The following is a 22,550-nucleotide window of genomic DNA, read 5'->3' on the forward strand; positions in this document are numbered from 1 at the left end:
CCCCTAATGCTGATGACATGAGATCAATAACAAAAAGACACTATTTTGTGCCTGCAACTAATAGAAAGCCTATGTTAAATGAAGGTGCGGCCCGCGGTTTTATTGATATTTGGCCTGCCTGCAAAAAAGGTTGGTTGCACACCCCTGCTTTAAATCAGTTATGTTCAAGTTCTTTTTGTTCTATATGAGACAAATGCTTTGTAATATTCATGTGGTACCAATTAGTGAATTCCACAATGGATTATTCAAATATTATTCAAAATTATTCAAATTCTTCTGATCGCTATGTATGTTTTACCTTTATCCGATTGATTCTATCGTCAACCTCAAAAATCGATTGGTCGATATTGAAGAAAAATCCTTACTAAGTGCTGAAGCTAGGTTTTTTTAATACAATTAAAGGTACTTCAGCGTTAGCAAAGGTGTTTTAAAGCTTGCTGATTAAAACATGAGAGGATTATATGACGTCAAAGCGTAGGTGGTTACGTGGGGAAGATGCTACAGTATTAAGATAATTCATTTTTCTTGTTTGCAGCATGAGTTTACTGCAATAATGTTGTCCTTCGCGCGTGACCCTTATACCGCAATAGAGATTAACCGCAATTTCGATAATTGGATGACTGGATTCTGGATTTTCTCAAGTTGTTAAAATATACGGCGCACCATTACTAACCACATTGAATAATTCAGTATATATAATTGTTTTGCGATATAATTAGCGTGTTCGAACAAAATCACTATTTTGTTTTGAAATCATTTAAGCTGCTGCCAATAAAACGCAATAACAATTTATGCTTTCTACGTTGATCTAATGTACAATATATCTCTTTAGCGTTATCGACAGAAATTATACTATTTAACAGTCAAAAATACTCTGTGATTTGAGGATGTCAGTATTGACTGTGTCGAAAAATGATCGGCAAAAGATTAACGAGAATATCGTTCAGAGACCGTATGACCAGTGATTCTCAAACTAGGGTTTGAGAGCCGCATGCGGCTCTCAACAACCTTTCCTGCGGCTCCCATTAATGTTTTAAAAATTAATTATTTTCAAAGGAAATTTTTCATTGAAAACTAATCATTGACTCGAAATTAAAATGCTGAAGTCTATTAATTAGTCGAATGGATTCCCCCGTGTTTATTTGCGTAGCGTTGACTAACCTATAAGATGCAATAGTGACGCAACAGTGAGCGTTTTCGCGGCCAATCGGACACTTTTCACTTGAAAAGATTTTTAGACATGGCTGTAATCATTGGCTTGCATTCGTGGATTTTCAGTTTTTGTCGCATTTTCAGATCTTATGTATAAATCAAATAACTCGATGATTATTTTAATTTCTATAGCATTTTAATTTTGTTCCAGTAATCGAAAATAGTCTCGAAAAATGTGGCGATCATCTCAAGCAGCTACTGCACCGTACAACCTCAACGATTACGACCCGCTTTGAAAACTTATCAGAAATCAAAGCCTAAATAAATACCTGTTCGGCTAGGGTGGGCAAAATGGAATTTTTTTCGAATCGAATAATTTGAATATTTTTTTATACATAACAGGGATCCAGAACTTCGGAGGTCGATACTCCATTTGGAATTAATAGAAACATTAAAAAGTCGGCAATAAAGCGTTTTTTAATGGGTAATTTTATCATAATTGCTGATTGTTTTTGTCATCGCGATCGTTTTGGCGGCGATATCCTAAAGTTGGTATTCTATATTTCCGCCCTTTCTCGTTTTTTGCAAGAATAAGCGGTCGCCGAATATCAAAATTTCATATTTCTAGTATACCCTTGCGTTCACATCAGCGACATCTGTTGAATACATTTAAGGACTAATTTTAGAACCAAATTAATTCTATTCTGAGTTTTATCCTCTGCCTTGGATTCGATCTTCCTTATCACCGCTTGTAAATTAACCGTGCATGTTTAAAGTGAACGGTAACCGAGATGCAGATATTTATTATAATGATATTTGAGTTTCTCATGCTTTTCTATGGTGTCCGTGTTATTTTAGTATTAGATAGATAAACCTAGCAAATTTACGATTGCGTGAATCCTGCATGTTGATTTAAAATAACGATTAAATAAATTGGCAATAAAGGCATTTCTAGGCCTTTGTGCCTAATAGAGGGTCAGACTCTAATTATACCTAATTCCTTCAAGTTTTATCGTTTTTTTTTCAACAAAACAACACCCCGATGGTTATTATAGCTAAAATACTTACTGGGTAATGCTCAATTTTCTTTACGGAATTTGCAAATTCAGCACTTCGCTTAATGATTTCGATTATGTCATGCCTTGAGGCTTAATTATTACTGCCCAAATGCTTCAAAATTTAACAATTGTAATCATTTTCGATGATAATAGACGCAACAATTCGTGAACGAGTCAGTGCTTTAAAGGGAGTAGGACATGACATTTCTTATCCGGTTACAACTTAATCAGTGTTTTCCATACAAGTAACTCATACCAGCTTTTGGAAAAACTTTTGGTCATTTTTAAATCCATGCTATTTACATAACTAGAGTGTTTTAACGACCTAAAATTGCCTTTTTCACAATGAAACGCCTAAAAGTCATTTTAACATTTAATTTTAAGCAAGTTTATGTTCGGTAATGCAAGAAATGGCTAATGACATGCCACCAAGCATGTCGAGTGTAAATCTGGGAAATTTATTTTAAATACCTAATCTGGTTTGACGTTTCTAAATTTACGGAACGGTCGGTACGTTTTTTTTTTTGCAAAATGATGAATTTAAAGGATACGTTAGGTGCAAAAATAAGCATATAACACCATAACGCAAAGACGACTTTTCAAATTTTTCAATTTTTTTCTGATAGCGAGCGCCTTTGGGAAATCTCGCACAATTCACGATTGAGTTGGAGACGCTCGAGTTCGGTGTCCAAGCAGAGCGGCGCAGGTCACGTGGTACCGGATATCCGAATCGTAAAATGCCATTCGAATATTTTATTATTCGAAAATTTTGCCCAGCCCTAGTTGTTACGTGTGTTGTTGTTACGGTGACTTAGTATTTTAATTACGCGCTGAAGGTTTGTTGCTATTTTACCTTGCGTTGTTTGTGTGCGGCTCTTCATACCTTTGAGGTTTGAAATGCGGCTGTGGGACTAAAAAAGTTTGAGAACCACTGCCGTAGACCGTAGTTATCGATCGAAAGTTAGGGGATCCCCCCAAACAGCGCTCTTACTCCATAGTGACACCTTGTGTCCCATCACTAATTCGCTAATTATATCCAAAATCAATAGGCTTCTGGTACGACATATGATGAATGCACATGCAAAATCTGGAGCAGATTCAATCTCGCTTTTGTGAGATATCGCGTGCATCTAACAGACAGACAAATACCTATGAACATACTTACTGATTAAAATCAATAAGTAATAAAACCATATCTACCTGGATCGTTGCAATCGCCATGGTAGCACAATGTCCAGAGGTCTGGAGAAGATCATTCACAATAAAATTTGTTGAATATTTTTGTTAAAAATAGTGGGGGACTCTCGAATTTTTGTTGTTGCTGCTGAATTTCTGGAGACAGCAATGAAACAGATAAGTATCTGTTGGTAGTAAGGTACGTGACGTGACACATCTACATGTAGCTTTATAGGCATCTCAACGAAGTTCCAGAGTGTGCCTTTATCCACGCTACGCTAATCATTGAAATTTTCAATTTAAACTTCTTAGGGCTTGCTCAATCAATTTTGATCCCATTTTCCCGTGCAGTTGCCTAGTCGTGTAATATATTGCTGTTTCATTATATGAAATTTTACATTAGATTTGGCAACAACACTATTATGCATTTAACGCTCTCGGTTGAAAACTTCACACTCACGTGGAAATGAATGGCAATACCCAAAGATGAATAATCACGAATAAAGAAAACTTGATGACTAAAAACAAGGTTGGGCCCCAAAACGCCGGACTATAATATATATTTATCTGGTATTATTTATTGAATTAATTAACCAGTGAAAAACCAGTCAAAGATGAAATTATTCAAGTTCTCCTGATCGCTATATATTTATATATATACCTTCATCGCATTACTTCTATCGCCACCTTAAGAATCGATTGGACGATATTGGAGCAACATCCTTGCTACGCGCAGGAATACATACATACTAAATATAGATTTTAGAGCAAACAACGTTAGTGGTCAATAGCTAGGTGTTAAGCTGACTGATTAAAACATGAGAGGTGGGGATTATATATATATATGTTTGTCAAAGCTACGGTAGTTTCCTGAAGACGATTCTACAACATGTTGGTTCATGTTTTTGTTTACTACCTGGATTGGATTGAAACACATTATCATATCAGTCTGACAACATTCAAATAGATGAAGAAACTGAATGCATGCATCAATTACTGGCTTATTTCTCCTGCACTTTACCATTATGAAATTATTGAAACTTATTGTTTCAGTATAATTGTTTCGCGATATAATTAGCGTGCTCAAAACAGTTTCTACAAACAGGATCTTCGGAATCAATATTTTGTTTTTAAATCTTTTAAGTTGCTGCCAATAGCAGAAATTGGCAACTGTACGAGGAACCGATCGAAATGATACCAAAACTCCATTAAAATAAATATCGTAACGTTTAGGAAATTCAGAAGGGCATTTAAATCAGGACTGAAGTTCTTATGAGAAGAATGCATAGTTTCGGTGGTGATAGTTACAGGAGTAATGGCGGGTTCACAGTTGATTACCGAGACGTTGCTATTCGCTTGTTTGTTTGTTTTTGGACACGTTTAGTGGCCATGACGATAGTTTCAAAATTTTGTTGTTATTGTTATTCGTCTCCGTCTCCATTTTTAAAAAATTGCTTTTCTCTTCGAATACTGGACCAATTGCTTTGAAATTTTCAGTGGTTAAAGATTAATTTTTTCGCTAGAAGGCTATTACTTTTATTTATTTCAAAATTTTGCGTGAATTCTATGAAATTTGATATTTCGTCTAAAATTTTGCTGTATTATTTTTTATCCATGGGAACACGGATTTTAATCAGTGTCATGACTGGCTGTACGTTTTGATTCTGCAAAATTCTTGCTACTGGAAATTCAGAACTTTTTTGAGGGTACCGGTAGCGTCAAAGGTGTCGGTAAGGACTGATTCGCTCTGGTCTAACGTGTCCATATATTTGTGCGTAGCTCTCTTGTTGTTATTTGTCTCCATCATTTTTAAAAAATCGCTTTTCTCTTCAAATACTGGACCAATTGCTTTGAAATTTTCAGTGGTTGAAGATAATTTTTTTCCCCAGAAGGCTATTACTTTTTTCGCTATGACGTTATCAAAATTATTGCCATTGGGTGGCGCTAAGTGTCCATATATTTGAGCATAGCTCACTTGTTTGTATTCAAATGTCGCTTCCAGAAATGAAAAACGGTTATGAATGTGCCATACTGCGTAGAAAGATTGTAGAACTGTGTAGAGTTTTGTTATAAAATTCGTCTGAAAAACTGAAATTATAAGGATGTAAATATAGCTAAATGTCAAATAAGAAGGGCGGGACAGATGGGTTGGGGGACAGAGTCTGAATACGAAAACAGAGGCCAGACACTGTCAAAGAGAGAAACAGTAACTCGGCAGCCGAAGTTCATCCACGATTTGGAAATACGCTCACGTTGGCGCTGTGAGCTGAGAGAATTGGAAAGGTCGGTCGCTGAAGCGGGCCAGTATGGCTAACACAATTCATAAAAGTTAACGTTAATGTTAGGTTGTTTTGCTGAATGACCGTGACAACCTGGGAACGATTTAGAACCAATCCTAGACTACCAGTTGCAAGCTATATCAGCTTTAGGAAGACGAAACAAGTGCACATTCAATGTCATTCTCGTAGTGCCATGAAGGGATGCAACAATGTTAAGCACGGACGCCGTAGTTGCAGCGTGAAAGCCAGGCGAGGACAATAGCAAGCGTGCAATGGAACCCGCCAAGCGATATAACGCTTAAGTCCAACAATGAACAGTGATTTTGAACCGGTGTTCCGCGAAACGCGATCCACTGATGTTCCGAGAAAGACCTGCAGCTGCAGGTGTTCCGCTTCAAATTGTTGTTTCACTTCTTTCTGATTGTCAAATTTTATGATATAAAATATTACATTATGAAGAATCAAAGATCACGTATTTGATTTCGAGATGAGTCTGTGGCGTGATAATTAGAATCAACTGCGCGAACCCTGAAATCCTGGAAATCTTGCCAAAACTGACAGAGATAAGAATTGAGATGATCCGAAGAATCCGAAATTTTCATTTGATGTTTCACAAAAAGATACATATGGTTTAAAAAAAAGTCTGCGATTTGAAAAAGACTGTAAATCACTACTCTGGGTGTCAATACGATGGTAAAGGCTCTGCCAACAGTAGCCCAGTTTGTCACTTTTCTTTGCTTTCGTCGAATCGCCAGAAAACAAAAACTTCAAGAAACATAAGTGTAATCAATTAAGCCAACTGTTTTATACAAGCTATAAGATGCCATACCTGAATCGAGTACTCCGTAGTCACCTTGTAAATAACTTTTAATTTCGATTCCCAACAGATGAGATAGAAACTATATATCGGTCAAACCAGTGGAAACCACGTGAAAAGTTTACATGAATAAGGCCCTCGCTTCCAAGAGGCATAGTAAGGAAAGACTATTTAATATTTTTGTATTTCAGTGGTTGATTTTATCAGCGCAAATGTTTTTCACGCTACATCTAAAACAGCTATATATTTTGACTCATTTCATAAACTATTCCACACCGTCAATCATCCGCTCAATTTATTGCTCGGAGCGAGGCCTCGGGATTTATCAGAAAAATCCACGAGAGCTTTGTTGTGAAACATTACCATAAGTATTATCAGTTCTGAGTAAAGTAGCTGAGCTTTTAATCTGATTTTGAAATCATTGTAGCGTATTGGAAGCAAAAATAGAGTGACAGTTAACTTTCTAACCAACGGAGAATGCAGGTTTGTGATTCACTTCTTTCAAATTAGGTTCGATAGCATACCTTAACTTCGACTAATTAGGACTAAAGCGAAAAAATAGTCACATAACTGAAGTCATGTGATCCTATAGATTTACTATATTCTGGAAAATACCTTGTTCTGTAAAGATAATCGATATTTCTCGGAAAATATAGTCGAACTAGTAAATGTTTTATCCCCAAGAAAATATGAATTGTCTGAAATTTAATTAGGTATTTATTACAAAAATAATCCCATATTTAAGCATAATGGTCTCAGGATTAAGCATGCTGGCCACGCTAATGAAACACTCAAAGGTCTGCATGTGTTGCGAAGCCACACAACAGGCTCCATAGCTTGATGAGACATTTAAAGAACTAAATTATCCAACAGAATTACCCATATTGTACATATATAAATAATTAAAAAGCAACAAAACGACATCTAGACTCATTATCAGTCAGACCACAATCAGATGGTGCTAAAGCGATAGTCACGTGGGCCGGGGTGTTCGGAGTCAATTACCAAAAGTTAAATCTACTTCATTAGAAATTCATCAAGTCAAAATTAAGGCTCAGTCTTTGAAAACTCTCGAAGGCCTAGCATAATATACACAAGCAAAACAAGAAAAAAGAACAAAATCCGGTTCTATCACACTATATAGTATATATGAATATACTGTATCTGTGCAAGATAAAGAGTAAAAAGTGCACAAAATATATGCATACCGGTAAATAAAAACACTAATATCATCTCAGTCTTGGTAAAATTTTTTATTTCAATGGCATTAAAGCAGCAGTAGCCTATTTAGCAATGAGAACAACAATTATTATCATTTTTTCTTGGATAACCACACCCCTGTGTCAAGGTGAAACTCTGCTTCACTGTTCACCAAAACCGGGTTGTCAGATTGCTCAATGCGACATAGCAGCAGAATGGATGCAAGATGTCAATTTGGGAGAATATCTCAACAATAATGAGTATCCTCTCACATGTAAATGGAAGAGTGGCGGAAAACCACACAGCGACGAAAATTTGCTAAACATAATGTACGAAAACGCAAAAAGTATGTTAGTTTGAATAAAATGACATTGTTCAACTATCAATGTCAATTAATTTTAACGTTATGTTAAATTACAGATATTGAAAAAGTGAAATCAGAACTGAAAAACTCAGAAAGAAAGTTTGTTAAAACTACAGAACACGAGAAAGGTGAATTCACAAATTTTTAAGCAAGGCAAATGGTTTGAAGCAAACCAACAAACTTAATGAACGCAAAGATAATATATATATATGTTATTTTATGTGTTAATTACTATCTGCCTGAATATTGCTCGGCATCAATTTCCCGATTTGGGTATGGTGCCGAAGATACATCAAAATTATAATGAAAACAGCTGATGATTCAATGTGTACCGTAGTACTTAGTTTTGATATATATATTATACTCTACTAAGTTCTTACTTATCTGACTGTTTTAAACATTGTACAAATGAATATATCGAACGCCGAATGTTAGAAATCAAATATTATATAAACTGGTTGCTTGGAACTATTTGGTCTTGTTTCTTAATTTTAATGTTACACTCTTCCCTGCTATTTTCTTCATTTCAAAAATATTTTTTATATTTAAATATATATATATAAAATAGAGCTGCAGGCATTACGAGAGAAGAATCAAGAGCAAGATGCTCAAATAAAAGTCTTACGTGCAGGTAATAGTTTCATTTTTTAATATAAAAGTTACGATGGATCGATCACCTTAATATCGCCTCACTTACCATTGGATAGCATTATCGACAACAGTGCGATAATATTTCATAAAAAGCTATATATTTGTAATAAAGTGGACTGGTGTTATCCAATATCAATCGATGTATAAATACTAGGGATGGGACAAGATTCGGATCCGGACTCGGATTCGAGTCGAATCCATGCATTTTTGCGACTCGGATTCGATTTCGAGTCCACGCCATTTTTACCGAGTCCCTATTCAATTTTGTTTTACATAATTGACGCCTCCATTATGCGATTTTAACGTTATAAAAGTCAGTATAAGCAATATTTTTACAAAATAATGTGATTCGTCACGTGAGAGATCTCTGAAAACATACGCACATATTGTATCACAGGAGCTTATCAGACATTTCAGTCATTTCGTCGCTAGTGACCATATCCCAATAAAAACATCAAGGCTACTTTTGGTGCGCGAACCAATAAATTACTCTTCGTAAACAAAACAGATAGGAGAGCATCCCCAAGGAAAAATTTATTAACACGTTTTAATTACAGTTTATTGCATGCAATTTGCTTCTTGAAAAATAAGAAAGCAAGAAAAATTTGCTAAAAGCAACGAAATTATGTGTGCTACTTGCGAAATAACAGTTTTATAGCTAATAGCATCTGAAATCATGCAAGCGTATTGTAGTCAAAATTGAGTTTCTTTAGATTGACATGCAAGAATGTTAAAATTTTCGACGTTTTTTGGTTTCAGACGGTTACGTAACAGCGACGTTACAACGCCAGCTGTGCTAAAAAGACGCTCAGAATTGACGGAAGTAGGCGGGCATGAAAGCAAGCTTACGGCTAGAGCGAACATCGCCTGGCATTCATTTCTGTATTGTGGCCAAAAAACAAGTGGAGACTTGTGCCTTTTAAGAGTAGGTGCAGCAAGATATTGCCTGACAGCAGTTACAATATCAGCATTCATATCCACCTGTTCCCTGACAAGACCCGCGTTCTCAGGTGCACCGAAGACCACACTATCTTCGGCCTCTTCTGATGATGATGATTGATATAATTCAGTCCCTTCGTAGAGTTCAACACTATCCGTGGCAAACTTCTTCACTTCAGTAACAAGCAGCCGTTCGATTTCTTGCCGATTGATAGTTGAGCACCATGACAACTTTAATCTTGGATCAAGTATTGTAGCCAATAAACAACGGTTATATGAGGCCTGGTTCTGAAAGTATGCGTCTCGGGGCTGAGGTCCATTTCCAGGAACGCTAAATCTCCGTTCTATACCACTTTTGAGGCTATTCAGAAAATTGTCGAGTCCATAAATATCGCTGTCACCAATGAATGCTTCCAATCTTTTCAACAAATTCTCTTTTACTGGTAGAATGCTTGCTATTGTCGCCTCCTCAGTACAAACTTCCTTGGTCGCTATGTCAAATAACTTCAAAACTCGAATTAAAGATGAAGCCATTCTCCACTGGTTAGGTGACAGAGTATTACCAATTCCCCTGAAGGGCATATCATTAATAACTTCTCTCTGTTCCACCATTCGCTGCAGCGCGTAGTATGTAGAGTTCCATCTGGTACTCACGTCTTGTTGCAATTTATGTTCTGGTGCATTCAGCCTTTTCTGACATTCCCTGAGAGCACGAGCGTCGCGAGATGAGCGGTTATAGTGGGCAATTATAGAACGGGCATCAGCCACGATATCTTTCACATCAATGTTTGATCTGATAGCGTCGTGAACGATCAAGTTCAAAGTGTGTGCCATACATCGGATATTAAAAATCTCCCCGTCCTTTAATGCCTTTATCACATTCGAGGCATTGTCGGATGTTATTGTAGCAAACGATACGCCCCACTCACTTTCTTGTCTTCGTATTTCTGACAGCAGCAATTCTGTATAAGAAGATTTGCATTTCCCACGACTAATTTTAGTTGCGCAAATGCCACATTCGGCCTCCGAACAGTCATCTTCACAAATTTTAAAATACTGCCACGCAAGTGACTTTGCTTTCGGTGATGACATCGCAACAGACAATCAGCAGAAGCGGAAACCTTCTTGAAGTAAAGTTGCCAAAAGCAGTCTAATTCCACCCGTAAATCTTATCAAAAACAATCAACCTTGAGTAGCTTATTATACAATCATCCAAAAGATTCACGCAATAAGTCGGTAACTGAACTGTACGCGAAGCATGGCAAGAAAACAGTACGTCACCGATCGCGCATTGTTGCGTCACAATTGAAACCGTGTTTTTGCCGTTTTCATTGTGACGTCACGGACTCGACGGATTCGACTCGAGTCCATGACCTATTACTCGGATTCGCCGAATCTCTGTAATGCCGGACTCGTCCCATCCCTAATAAATACCTTCAAAAAACTAGCGTGCTTTACGACACACATTTCTGGCATTAGACTCGCTGTTATTTAATTCCTGCCAAATATTTGTATCGCATCAAGATAAAATTGCGTTTCTTTCATTAATTAATGAATGTTATCTTATTGAACGTTCCCATTATTTGATGGGTAAATATCTATGCCCCCGGATTAAAAACAGGGTGAATCGATCGAGTCCTCTATATTTTGCGCGAACGTAGAGTGGTTTGTGCAGGTTTTCATTACGGCTTGTTATGCGTTTGATCATAGATTACAATAAAAATATATATTTTGCTATTATCTAAGAAAATATCATTTATTTGAAATATCTATTTTATTACTAAGCGTTGACAAGTATGGAAGAAAAACTGAAGAAGATCGAAAAGTCAAATCATCCGTTCATCACTCCAATTACTACAGCACCACCGATGAAAGATTCAGGTTTGAATAACTAATCAAAGAATATTGAATTCATTTTTGAACGAGTATAATTCAATTCATTTATTATTCCGTAACGTAATGTCCATATGAAAACAGAAAAACACGGAACATTTATTATATAAAAAAAATAGAACGCAATAAATAAGCACAGTTGAAAAAAAATGAGATGACGTGAAATTCACCATAAGCACTCTTGTAGAAAACTCCGTTATAAATATATTATTCAATTGTGTTATATTATATTACTATGAAAACATCACATTACGTTATTTTCATCACACGCATTCAACAGTGTGCGAAATAAAGACAACAAACTCGTGTTATTCGATTACGATACATAAGAGGCTCGATATTGATTATTATGAAGCGGAAAACATTTGTAAGAAGAGAAATTCTGTCATTGCTCAGATTTACGATGAAAAATCCTACGAAACTATTATCAATCATTCGAGAAAAACAATGCCAGCACAAGAGAATTGGATCCAACTTTGGATTGGAAGTACGATCAACCCACTAGTAAGTTAGAAACAATTTGGAGAAGAGAACTTGATATATATATATATATACAGAATAATATTTTCTATCCTAACTCAACTTTTTTTAGACTGGAGACATAACCCCTACAAATGCATACATGAAATGGTTTCCAGGGCGCCCAAGACGAGGGGAATTAAATAATGAACAAACACACATTTATATTTATATGGGACGAGAAGCGACAAATCCTCGGCAAGGAATGGTCAATATACAACCATCATTCTACAGGAATGGAGTTCTATGTCAACTGCTAAACTACTAAATAAAAAACATGTTATGCAATTCTTTTTATCAATTTTTTCCACAAATAGAATGAAAATAAAAATATAATGCAAAATGGGTTCTTACGACATTGAATAAAACAGCAAAATTTAAAATGAAATAGGTAGGTATAAATTTATTTCGACTGCATAATTAGCATGGTAGGTGATAAAATAAGCAATAAAAATAAAACAAATAAAAAACTGATTATTGAATCAGACCGGCAGACGGACGCTGAGCAAGGTTCATAATGTGAAAATTTTTAGTACAAATATTAGGCCGCGAGCCGATGCCCTGAAAACCGCCTAGAAAGTGAGTTTCGTAGCGCACATCAGGTAACTACCTGAAAATGATTTTAAAATGTTCCTTAAAAATTTAGTAACAAATATTGCCTTGTTCCCACTTCCAAAAGTTGCAGTGACTCATTGTTGGGTGGATAGTATAATCCTTATGTTTGCCAGTGTTAAATACACGTGCCCTGGTATCATTTACATTCTTCATATCCTCTTCATACAGTGAACAAACAAATTCCTCAGCTTTATTTATTAATGCCTCGTTAACCCTTAATAGATCTTCATAGTTGAGACAAAAATGAATTGAAAACCTCAATGAAGTCTCCAACATGAGTTTGATGGGCAGTTCCAATTTCAGAAAATTGCTAAAGCAGTGGTTCTCAACCTTTTATGACTCGTGGCCCCCTTTCTGAGGCTTTTAGCACTCATGGCCCCCACTTTAATATTCCAGAGGTATTAATAGGGTTATTTTCATTGATAGATTCCAAATCCCATTATGTTAAAACAATTTGCACAAAAGAGAGCAAAAACACCCTGCGAAATAACCTTGTTGAGCAGCAAACTAGGAAAAACTGTGAGATTTCTTTTAAAGTGAAAAGTAAATTCAGATTTCAGCCCATCCTTGTGGCCCCCTCCAACTCCTCTGTGGCCCTCTTAGAGACCGAGGGCCCCCGGTTGAGAACCGCTGTGCTAAAGTATTTCAATATGAATAGCCCATCTAAGCTGTTTGCAACTATTGTGATTCTCATATACCTTTACGCTTCAAGACTTCTTGTTTAATCCATTTTATAGCACTAATAGCAGCAGGGATTAGAGCCTGCGTTAGGTCGGATTGGTGGAACATTGCCGTACTCTTTTGTAGTACAGTATCTAAAAGGAGAAAGAAAATCATATATGGAACAGCATGAGTGTAAAAATACCACTAAATACTAACTAATACCTTGAATACATAATGCATTTTATCTGATGTACTCAATGACCGTATATATGCTCATTGCATGTAGCCTACTACAGTCCAACAGTGTTTGCATACCATTACTAGACTATATCTACACTAAATTTTGATATATCAGTCTGAAATGCCCTATGACAGTATGAGTATGGACTATAGACTATATTTTAAAACATCAACTGTCTGTCTACAACTTGATTTCTCACCTCTCAATCGTTTCCAATGCTATTTTCTTTCCACTCCGGCATAACTTATCATTGCTTCCCAGGTTCTTGTCGACTCTATAAATTTAGATTTAGACCAACCGACATTAGTAAAATTGATTATTTTCTTCTCTTTCACACAACCGTGCATTACAGAAACAGCCATTGATTTCTATTCTCAAATATGCTGTGGCCTATATAATAGTATAAGTCTGTGGAATAGTCATTAAATTAATCATAAACATTTCATGCAAGCCAGAAAATATCGTTGTTTGTGACATATTATTCTAGGTCTAGCCTTCTTTGAGGTTACCGCACACCGTACCTATTTAACAACGTCTCATGAGCTAGTGCTCAACTAAAATTGCTATTCATGGTAAGGATATACAAGTGTTTAATATCTTACTTATACTTTTCAACACCTCCTTAGAATAACTGAACTAATAATAAATGAAAAAAACTATACTCAACGTAAAAGCGAGCCGTAGTAGTACCGTACATCTGATATTCATCCGACCACTGGGGATCCACCCACAGCTGACTAATTTGCTTGTTACGTCATGCAGAAGTCTGCGTTCATTGGCCCATGATACCGGAAAAGCGGAGAAAATAGGACAGATGGTAACACATATTTATTGTAGTAAAAGCGTCTTTTTTGTAAAACGTGCAACTTTTGGAAGTGGGAACAATGCAAAATTTGTTACTAAATTCCTAAGGAACACTTTAAAATAATTTTCAGGTAGTTACCTTATGTGCGCTACGAAACTGAAAGATAAATGGCCTCGACTCGAAGCCTATATTTTCCAAAAGCAGTGTTTATTCACCTACAAATATGCTGAAAACTTATTCAATTCTTTCCCCGACCTTTGACCCACAAAAAATTCTTTTCATACTTTACCATTGCAAAATTTTCGTGGCTATTTTAAGAGTGCTTTTGCGAGTGTGCGCCTGCAAAATGGGGATTGCAATTGGCAAAAAAAACAAAAACGGGTTACTGGCAGTGTTTCAAACCATCAATATGATTCATCGCTTACAACAATCTGTTTTTTAAAATTACCGGTAAAGAATTTTAGCTTAGTCTATCACAGCTATTTCTACACTGTTTTTTCATTACAATAATAATCTTTATTTTGATTTTCCCAAAAAAACATGCATATAACAAACAAGAGAGCTATGCTCAAATATATGGACACGTAGAGTCACATAATTTTGATGACGTCATAGCGAAAAAAAAAGTAATAGCTTTCTGGAGAAAATTTTTATCTTTAATCACTAAAAATTTCAAAGCAATTGGTCCAGTATTCGAAGAGAAAAGCGACTTTTTAAAAACGTGTCAAGCGGTACTGAGTTAGTAGTCAGGCAGCATCTTACCTGTACACTGTAGGCCATATACGGTAATTGATCACAGAACAGTTGTTCCCGTGCAAATTTTATGTTGTTTACACTTTAGGACAGATAATTGATCACAGAACAATTCTTCCCTTTCAAATTTTATGTTGTTTCCAGTAGACTCTCATCAAAATAAACATATATAGTAGGCTACAAGTGCTACAACGCTTGCATTACTGCACTGGTAGGACCGTGAAAGAATAAGTTACGGTAATTTCATTGTGGTAAGACACCGGTACCGGCACCAGTACCAGTATCGTACTTACGTACTGAGCTACCAGTACCGGTTAGCAGTCAGCCAGCATCTTACCTGTACACTGTAGGCCATATACGGTAATTGATCACAGAACAGTTGTTCCCTTGCAAATTTGACAGATAATTGATCACAGAACAATTCTTCCCTTTCAAATTTTATGTTGTTTCCAGTAGACTCTCATCAAAATAAACAAATATAGTAGGCTACAAGTGCTACAACGCTTGCATTACTGCACTGGTAGGACCGTGAAAGAATAAGTTACGGTAATTTCATTGTGGTAAGACACCGGTACCGGCACCAGTATCGTACTTACGTACTGAGCTACCAGTACCGGTACCGAACCTGTAGGTCTGATATTCCGTTCCGCATACGATAGGCTATAAAACTTGCATTGCAGCATTAGTAATACCGCGGAAGGAATAAGTCAATTTCACTGCGTTACGGTACCGGTATGGCAACTTACCAGTGCTATAAAACTTGCATTGCAGCATTAGTAATACCGCGGAAGGAATAAGTCAATTTCACTGCGTTACGGTACCGGTATGGCAACTTACCAGTACCGACCTACAGTAGCTGTAGTACTGAGCAAGACAATCGATCGCGAAACCGCTTGAAATAAGTGTAAAACAGTGTTCCCATGAGTAAAAATAAATACCGCGAAATTTTGTATGAAATATCATATCTCATAGGATTCATATAAAATTTAAGAATAAACAAAAGTAATAGCCTTCTAGCGAAAAAATTATTCTTTAACCACTGAAAATTTCAAAGCAATTGGTCCAGTATTCGAAGAGAAAAGCGACTTTTTAAAAACGTGTCAAAGAACAAGAACAACATAATATTGAAACGATCGTTATGTCCACTACGTGTCCAATAATGAACACATAAAACAAACACACAGAATAATGGGAAATCGGGAAAACAGGCAAAACCTCGAGTAGGGTTTAAAACACGTATAAATACATGTGCCTGTTCACCCATGATATTACACTCTCAAAAACATATTACAAAAAAAAGATAAAAACACGAACGGGTTATCGTTCGGGCGTCTGACTTGTGTTACAAACAAAATGCAGGTGCAGTAGGTTCTAATTTAAAACTGTTTACGTCGAAACCGACATGATCGGGCTGTGTTTATTAAATTGGCGTAAACAAGTGCAAACTGGTGGGTTAGATAAAAGCAGTGTCAGAATGAGTAATAAATAAATCGAAATGTCTTTGGTTGATTTCCTCATTGTAAATAAAATCCGACGTTGTGATGTGCTGTAGTGTACTAGGTGCAATGTTTCATATAAAATGCATGTCCATCTCTTTTTCCTTAGTTCTTTGCGAAGCAAGTATGTAAAATTGGAATCTTGGGTAGCCTGTACAGCAATGCCAAAGTAGTCTTTATTATCCGAATGCTATTATTTCGTTGTCCATCATTTAGAATGTTGATTGTTTCTAATTTTTGTATTCCATTTGTTTCCACTAACCAAGTTGTTATCTTCAGCGCTATTACTTTTTGTTTAGTATTCAATTCTAGTATTTCACCTGTTTACCCTTCCATGCCTCTAACTAAGACCTAAAACGAAGTCCACGACTAGATTCATAAAAGGATCGAAACCTCGCAATATACCCGTAACAGATCGTTCACCATTTAACTTTAAATCAAATTTTTTATCTATAAACTTCTTTAATTCTAGTGGATGGGCTTTGCTGATGTTGATATTGCGCGATACAGATTACAGATACCGAAACATACAACGCGAAGTCTTCTCAAGCTGACATGTCCGCACCCGACGACGGTCGGAAGCAAAACGACTGTAATTAAATTAAAACTCCTAGGAAGACAGAGTGATCATTGAATTATCTGATTTATATTTTAAGTTTCCGAAACACCACTGAAAACTAACGAATAGAGTTCAAAAACGCGAAAACGAAATGTTAACGGTAATGTTTACGACCACGCTTGAAAATCTGTCTGAGTGAGAAAAGTGTCTGAGCAGATACGAAAAGGGAGCATTGGTACGTCACTTTTTGCACCTTGCTGATTTGCCAATGTCACGAAGTAAACAAGGAAGTCGATTCTCTGAGAAAGGTTCATAGAGATAATTGAGTTTATTTCGCCTCCATAATCAGCAAAAAGGAGATAAAATAGTTGATAAAAACAAATTGATAAAAACTGATTATAAAATCAGGAGAGTAAACAAAACCTTGGACAAGGCTTAAAACGTACAGAATATAAGATGGAAGGTATTGCCAAAAAGAAGTGGTACGTGTTCACTCATCTAAAACTATTAAATCAAATCATTTACACTCGCACACACACAAACACAACCATAGGGCATAAATAAAATTAGAAAAAAGAGAGAGGCTTTAGATAAATTACCGGTATATGGTAACCAAAAAAAATTAAATAAACACGTAAAAATGAAATTAGAATAAAAGATGAAATGTAAAAAATAACAAGAGTTGTTTGCCACACCATTTTAATAATTTTATAAAAATTCCCAAACAAGAGTGAACAGTATTTGATATGCTGACTATGCCATCCAAAAATTATGTGACTACGACTTCACAATCACGTCATAGAGCTTGCCAAAGTAGGGTCTAGTCTGCTAGTGTAGTTTCATACCTAAAAGTCTGAAAGTACCTAGGCTACTTCTAATGGGCGAAGCATAACAGTTTTTGCATATATCAAACTCCCACATGACTTCGCCATCTGAAAATTACGTCACTACGACATCACGGTGACGTAATAGACTCCCTCAAACTATACAAACTGTCATCCAAGGCGCGCAGACGATCGCCCGAAATATTTCTCTCGTTTTCTCATTGCAACAATCCTGATATGAGAGAGATCGCTGTCATTAGTGAGTGAGTATTATCGTCGGTGCAGATGCCATTCCGGGCGATTGTAGGTATACTTTGGCGGGTCTCATGTAGTTTCGTTCTCAAGTAATTCTAGTGGGTGTAGCATAACGATTTTTGTACATGTTGATCCATCTTAATTTTGGGTCTCATGTAGTTTCTTACCTAACATACTTCTAGTGGGCGTAGCATGACAATTTTTTCACGTATCAATCCTAACCCCCACCTGACTACACCATCCAAAAATTACGTCATTACGACGTCACAGACTCCAGTCTGGATTTCATGGCCTTTTTGAACGTGAAATCGGGCGTGCAATCAGAAATTCCCGCGTGCAAATAAGAATTCCTGGCGTGCAACTATAGCTCACGACGTGCAAAACAACTGCACTCGCGTGCAACTGACTTTGACATCAGATACCTCTCAATACATCCGCGTAAAATTACCGGTATCGGATAAAAAATACGTTGAATCAGAGAAAAAATGGACGTTTGACCTTTGACCCCAAACATTATTTCTACAGTTTGTCGCTAATTTTGAGAGTGTTTGTGCGACTTTGGATACCGGTACTGTTCAGTACATCCGCGTAAAATTATTGGATAAAAAATACGTTGAACCAGAGCAAAATGGACATACTTTGTCATTAATTTTGGTAGTGTTTTTACGTAGAATTAATGGATAAAAAATACGTCAAATTAGAGCAAAATGGACGTTTGACCTTTGACCCCAAACATTATTTTCATACTTTGTCACTAATTTTGGGAGTGTTTGAGCAACTTTAGATACCGGTACTGTTCAGTACATTCGTGTAAAATTATTGTATGAAAAATACGCTGAATCAGAGCCGTACTTGGCCATTGGTGCGGAGGCGATCTTTTCGTCCATAACTATTCTCACGGGATTCCTATTTCCTATCATTCAACACGATATGGACCTTTCCCCGAGCATCGACTTCCTTGTTTACTTCGTGACATTGGCCAATCAGCAAGATGCAAAAAAGGACGTAACAATGAGAGGAATTTTTCGCGGGTCAAAGGTTGGGGAAAGGTCCATGGTCTTTTTGCTTCGCAATATTTCGATCAGACCAAATCTTGCAAGCTGGTATTTGTCGACAATTGTGGAGGTATAATATTTTGGCATCTTTATATTACTGGATTATTGATTTTAAAACCATTTAAACCGATTTACATTGGTGAGCAATTGCAAATTTTCGGCGTGCAAAATTGATTTCGCTCGCGTGCATTTTTGCGGAGCGCTAGCGCCCTCGGGCGTGCACCTGCCATGGAATCCAGTCTGGGTCACAGTGACGTAATAGAGCCCTTCAAACTATACGAACTGCCATCTAAGACGCGCAAACGAGAACCCGAAATCGAACAGTTATTTCTCACGTTTTCTCGTCGAAACGATTCCCATAGGAGAGAGACCGATAACGTCAGTAAGTTCTTTATCGTCGGCGCCAATGCCATTTCGGTCGATCGTGCGTATATTTGGCAAGCTCTATGACGTGATTGTGATGTCGTAGTGATTTAATTTTTGGATGGCGTAATCAGATAGGGGTTAGGATTGACTTATCAAAAAATTGTTATGCTACGCCCTCTAGAAGTACGTTAGGTACGAAACTACACGAGACCCTTAATTTTTGCATGACGCAGTCAGGCGGGGGTTAGTATTGACATATGCAAAAATTGTTATGTTACGCCCACCAGAAGTACTTAATATACGAGACTACACTAGACCCTCATTTTATGACTTCTTCAGTTTTTCAATTTTCTTGGTGTCAAGTCGGCAACCTTTTTCAAGTGATGGACCGGTAAAGCCTGACGAAAATTTTGGCGGACCACCTTTTATACAAACGAACTAAGCTTATGCAATAAATTATACGCGTTAAGAAACTTATGTTGATAATATACTGAAAAAACGAAAACCATGCTATTTAATGCGAGATCTGTATTTATTGGCTGGCAATTAACTGTTCCAATATTGGAGATATGATCGACATCGACACATGTAACGTGTTTCATACAGCCTACTTCGATATTTCCTTTTTTGTAGTTATGTAGTTATCAATATTGAAAACCAGGCCTCACATTAATAAGATGTTGGGATAAGTAACAATGCCTGTAAACCTTCTGTCTCTAGTCTGGGTATTGATTGAACATTTGATTTTACTATTGTTCGTTTTGCCATAACTAATTTTTTACCCGATGTGTTAACTCATGATTATACGGATTCCTGAAGTACAGAATTAGCACTGACTAGTCATGACCGGTTAGCTATGAGCAAGTAGTGGAGTAGTCACGTTCCTAGCGAGAATCATTTTGTTCGAGAGATCTTATTCCGGCTCATTGGAATTGTTTGTGAAGTCAGACATGCTGCTGAAATGTGTTATGTTTGTCTGGTTTAGTGCTTTTTTGATCGTGGAGTATGTGGTTAGATTGTAGAGGCTTCATTATGCATTAGGGCCTTGTCCGGTTCAGTGTCACCTCTCTGCGGACCGGTAGTTGCCGACCACTGCCCTATAGTAACCGCCCAATTCTGATCTCAAAAGTGCAAAACCACAACACAAAAAAATTCATTCCCTATCATAATCTTTAAGTTTTTAAATTAATTTTTCGACATTTTTCGAGACTTAGAACTATAGTAAGAACAAATGGCTATGCAAGCCATTCGAATAGCACTCGTGCAGATGGCCGTTGGCTCGAACAAACTAGAAAATGTGAAGAAAGCCTGCAGTCTCATTAAAAAAGCAGCTGATGACGGTGCAAAATTGATCAGCTTACCAGAATGTTTCAACTGCCCATACGGAACGAAATTTTTTCCAGAATATGCCGAAAATATTCCTGGACCTTCTACTGGTTCTTTAGCAAATTCTGCCAAAGAGAATAAAATTTATCTCATCGGAGGTTCGATTCCAGAAAAGGATGGTGATGGAAAGTTGTATAATACTTGTACAGTTTGGAACCCTGATGGCGAAATGATTGCGAAATATCGAAAAATGCATCTCTTTGATATCGATATTCCAGGGAAAATAACTTTTAAAGAATCGGAAGTTTTAAGTCCTGGAAATGATTTTGCTACGTTCGATGCATTTTCTATCAAAATTGGACTGGGAATATGCTACGACATTAGATTTGCCGAAATCGGGCAGGTGTATCATAAATTAGGATGCCAACTGCTGGTTTATCCTGGCGCTTTCAACATGACTACTGGTCCAATACATTGGAAATTATTGCAACAGGCTCGTGCAGTTGACAATCAGTTATATGTGGCGAGTATATCTCCTGCAAGAGATGAGAACGCATCATATGTTGCATATGGCCATTCGATGATAATCGGACCTTGGGGCGATTGTGTTGCAAGCGCAGAGGCAGGAGAACAGATAGTATATGCAGATTTGGAATTTACAAAAGTTAGTGAAGTACGAAAAAATATCCCCACTTCAGTGCAAAAAAGGTTTGATGTGTATAAATCTTCAGAACAGGCCACTTAGACATGATCTGTGAAAAATTTGTATATTATTATTTGCATTTCTAGCTTGTATCTCAGTTTTTTTGCATGTGAACTTGCCTTTTATTTACAATCTACCGCAAAACTGTTATCAAATGTTTGAGCTAATTCTTGAAACTGTTATATAGTATCCTAATTTGTTAACTCATGTAATCAAAGTGTCATATTTATTTACAACTTCCATATTAGGCATTATACATGTTTAAAAGAATATTATGTGTTAATTAAAATAAAATAGATGTTTCGTACATGTCCCTATGCAGCTATGCGAGCATTCAGGAATCTACAATTTTTGAAATGACCGGAATCTTTCCGGTTGGTATTGGATTTGAACCCGGTATGTGTAACCTATGATGTCAGCATAGTTAATTAATAAGTCTAACATTTAGGTAATGTTTTAGGATGGTATCATGACTTGTCTCGGTTTTCTTTATTAAACAGAAGCATACCAACTATCTTGTCAAATTATTAAACTGTGACACAATTTATAAAAATTTGACAAATCTATGATTTTGGTACACAGGAAACCAATTTAATACCTGATAAATAAATGTTCTAGTTTCACTTTCAATTACTTTTGTTTAATAAAGTTTCTACAGAATTTTGACTAATCACGTCATATGTTAAGTTTAAGATTTTATTTTTTATTTAATGGTATTATATTCTTAGGTGACTAGTGTTTTTGAATTATGTTCCATTAAGAAAATGTGTTGTGAATTTTGACTTGGTGACAAATAACAAATAAAGGTGTTTAGTTTCCCTAAATTAGAACTAATCAAATA

At 36.5% G+C, this 22,550-nt stretch overlaps 2 protein-coding genes across 2 annotated transcripts; both read left to right on the forward strand.

The window, feature by feature from the left end:
• Nucleotides 1–7,775: 7,775 nt before the first annotated feature.
• Nucleotides 7,776–12,539, forward strand: LOC120332803 (uncharacterized). The gene is made up of 6 exons (XM_039400119.2): nucleotides 7,776–8,028; nucleotides 8,103–8,174; nucleotides 8,615–8,677; nucleotides 11,422–11,517; nucleotides 11,810–12,033; nucleotides 12,122–12,539. The coding sequence occupies exons 1-6, from the start codon at nucleotides 7,776–7,778 to the stop codon at nucleotides 12,314–12,316; spliced, it is 903 nt and encodes a 300-aa protein (XP_039256053.2). The 3' UTR covers nucleotides 12,317–12,539.
• Nucleotides 12,540–20,859: 8,320 nt separating this feature from the next.
• LOC120332588 (omega-amidase NIT2-like) lies at nucleotides 20,860–22,531 on the forward strand. The gene has a single exon (XM_039399867.2). It carries the CDS (start codon nucleotides 20,912–20,914, stop codon nucleotides 21,749–21,751), a length of 840 nt encoding a protein of 279 aa, XP_039255801.2. The 5' UTR covers nucleotides 20,860–20,911; the 3' UTR covers nucleotides 21,752–22,531.
• The last annotated feature ends 19 nt before the right edge of the window (nucleotides 22,532–22,550 follow it).

Source organism: Styela clava, chromosome 13 (assembly GCF_964204865.1).
Source record: "Styela clava chromosome 13, kaStyClav1.hap1.2, whole genome shotgun sequence".
NCBI lineage: Eukaryota > Metazoa > Chordata > Ascidiacea > Stolidobranchia > Styelidae > Styela > Styela clava.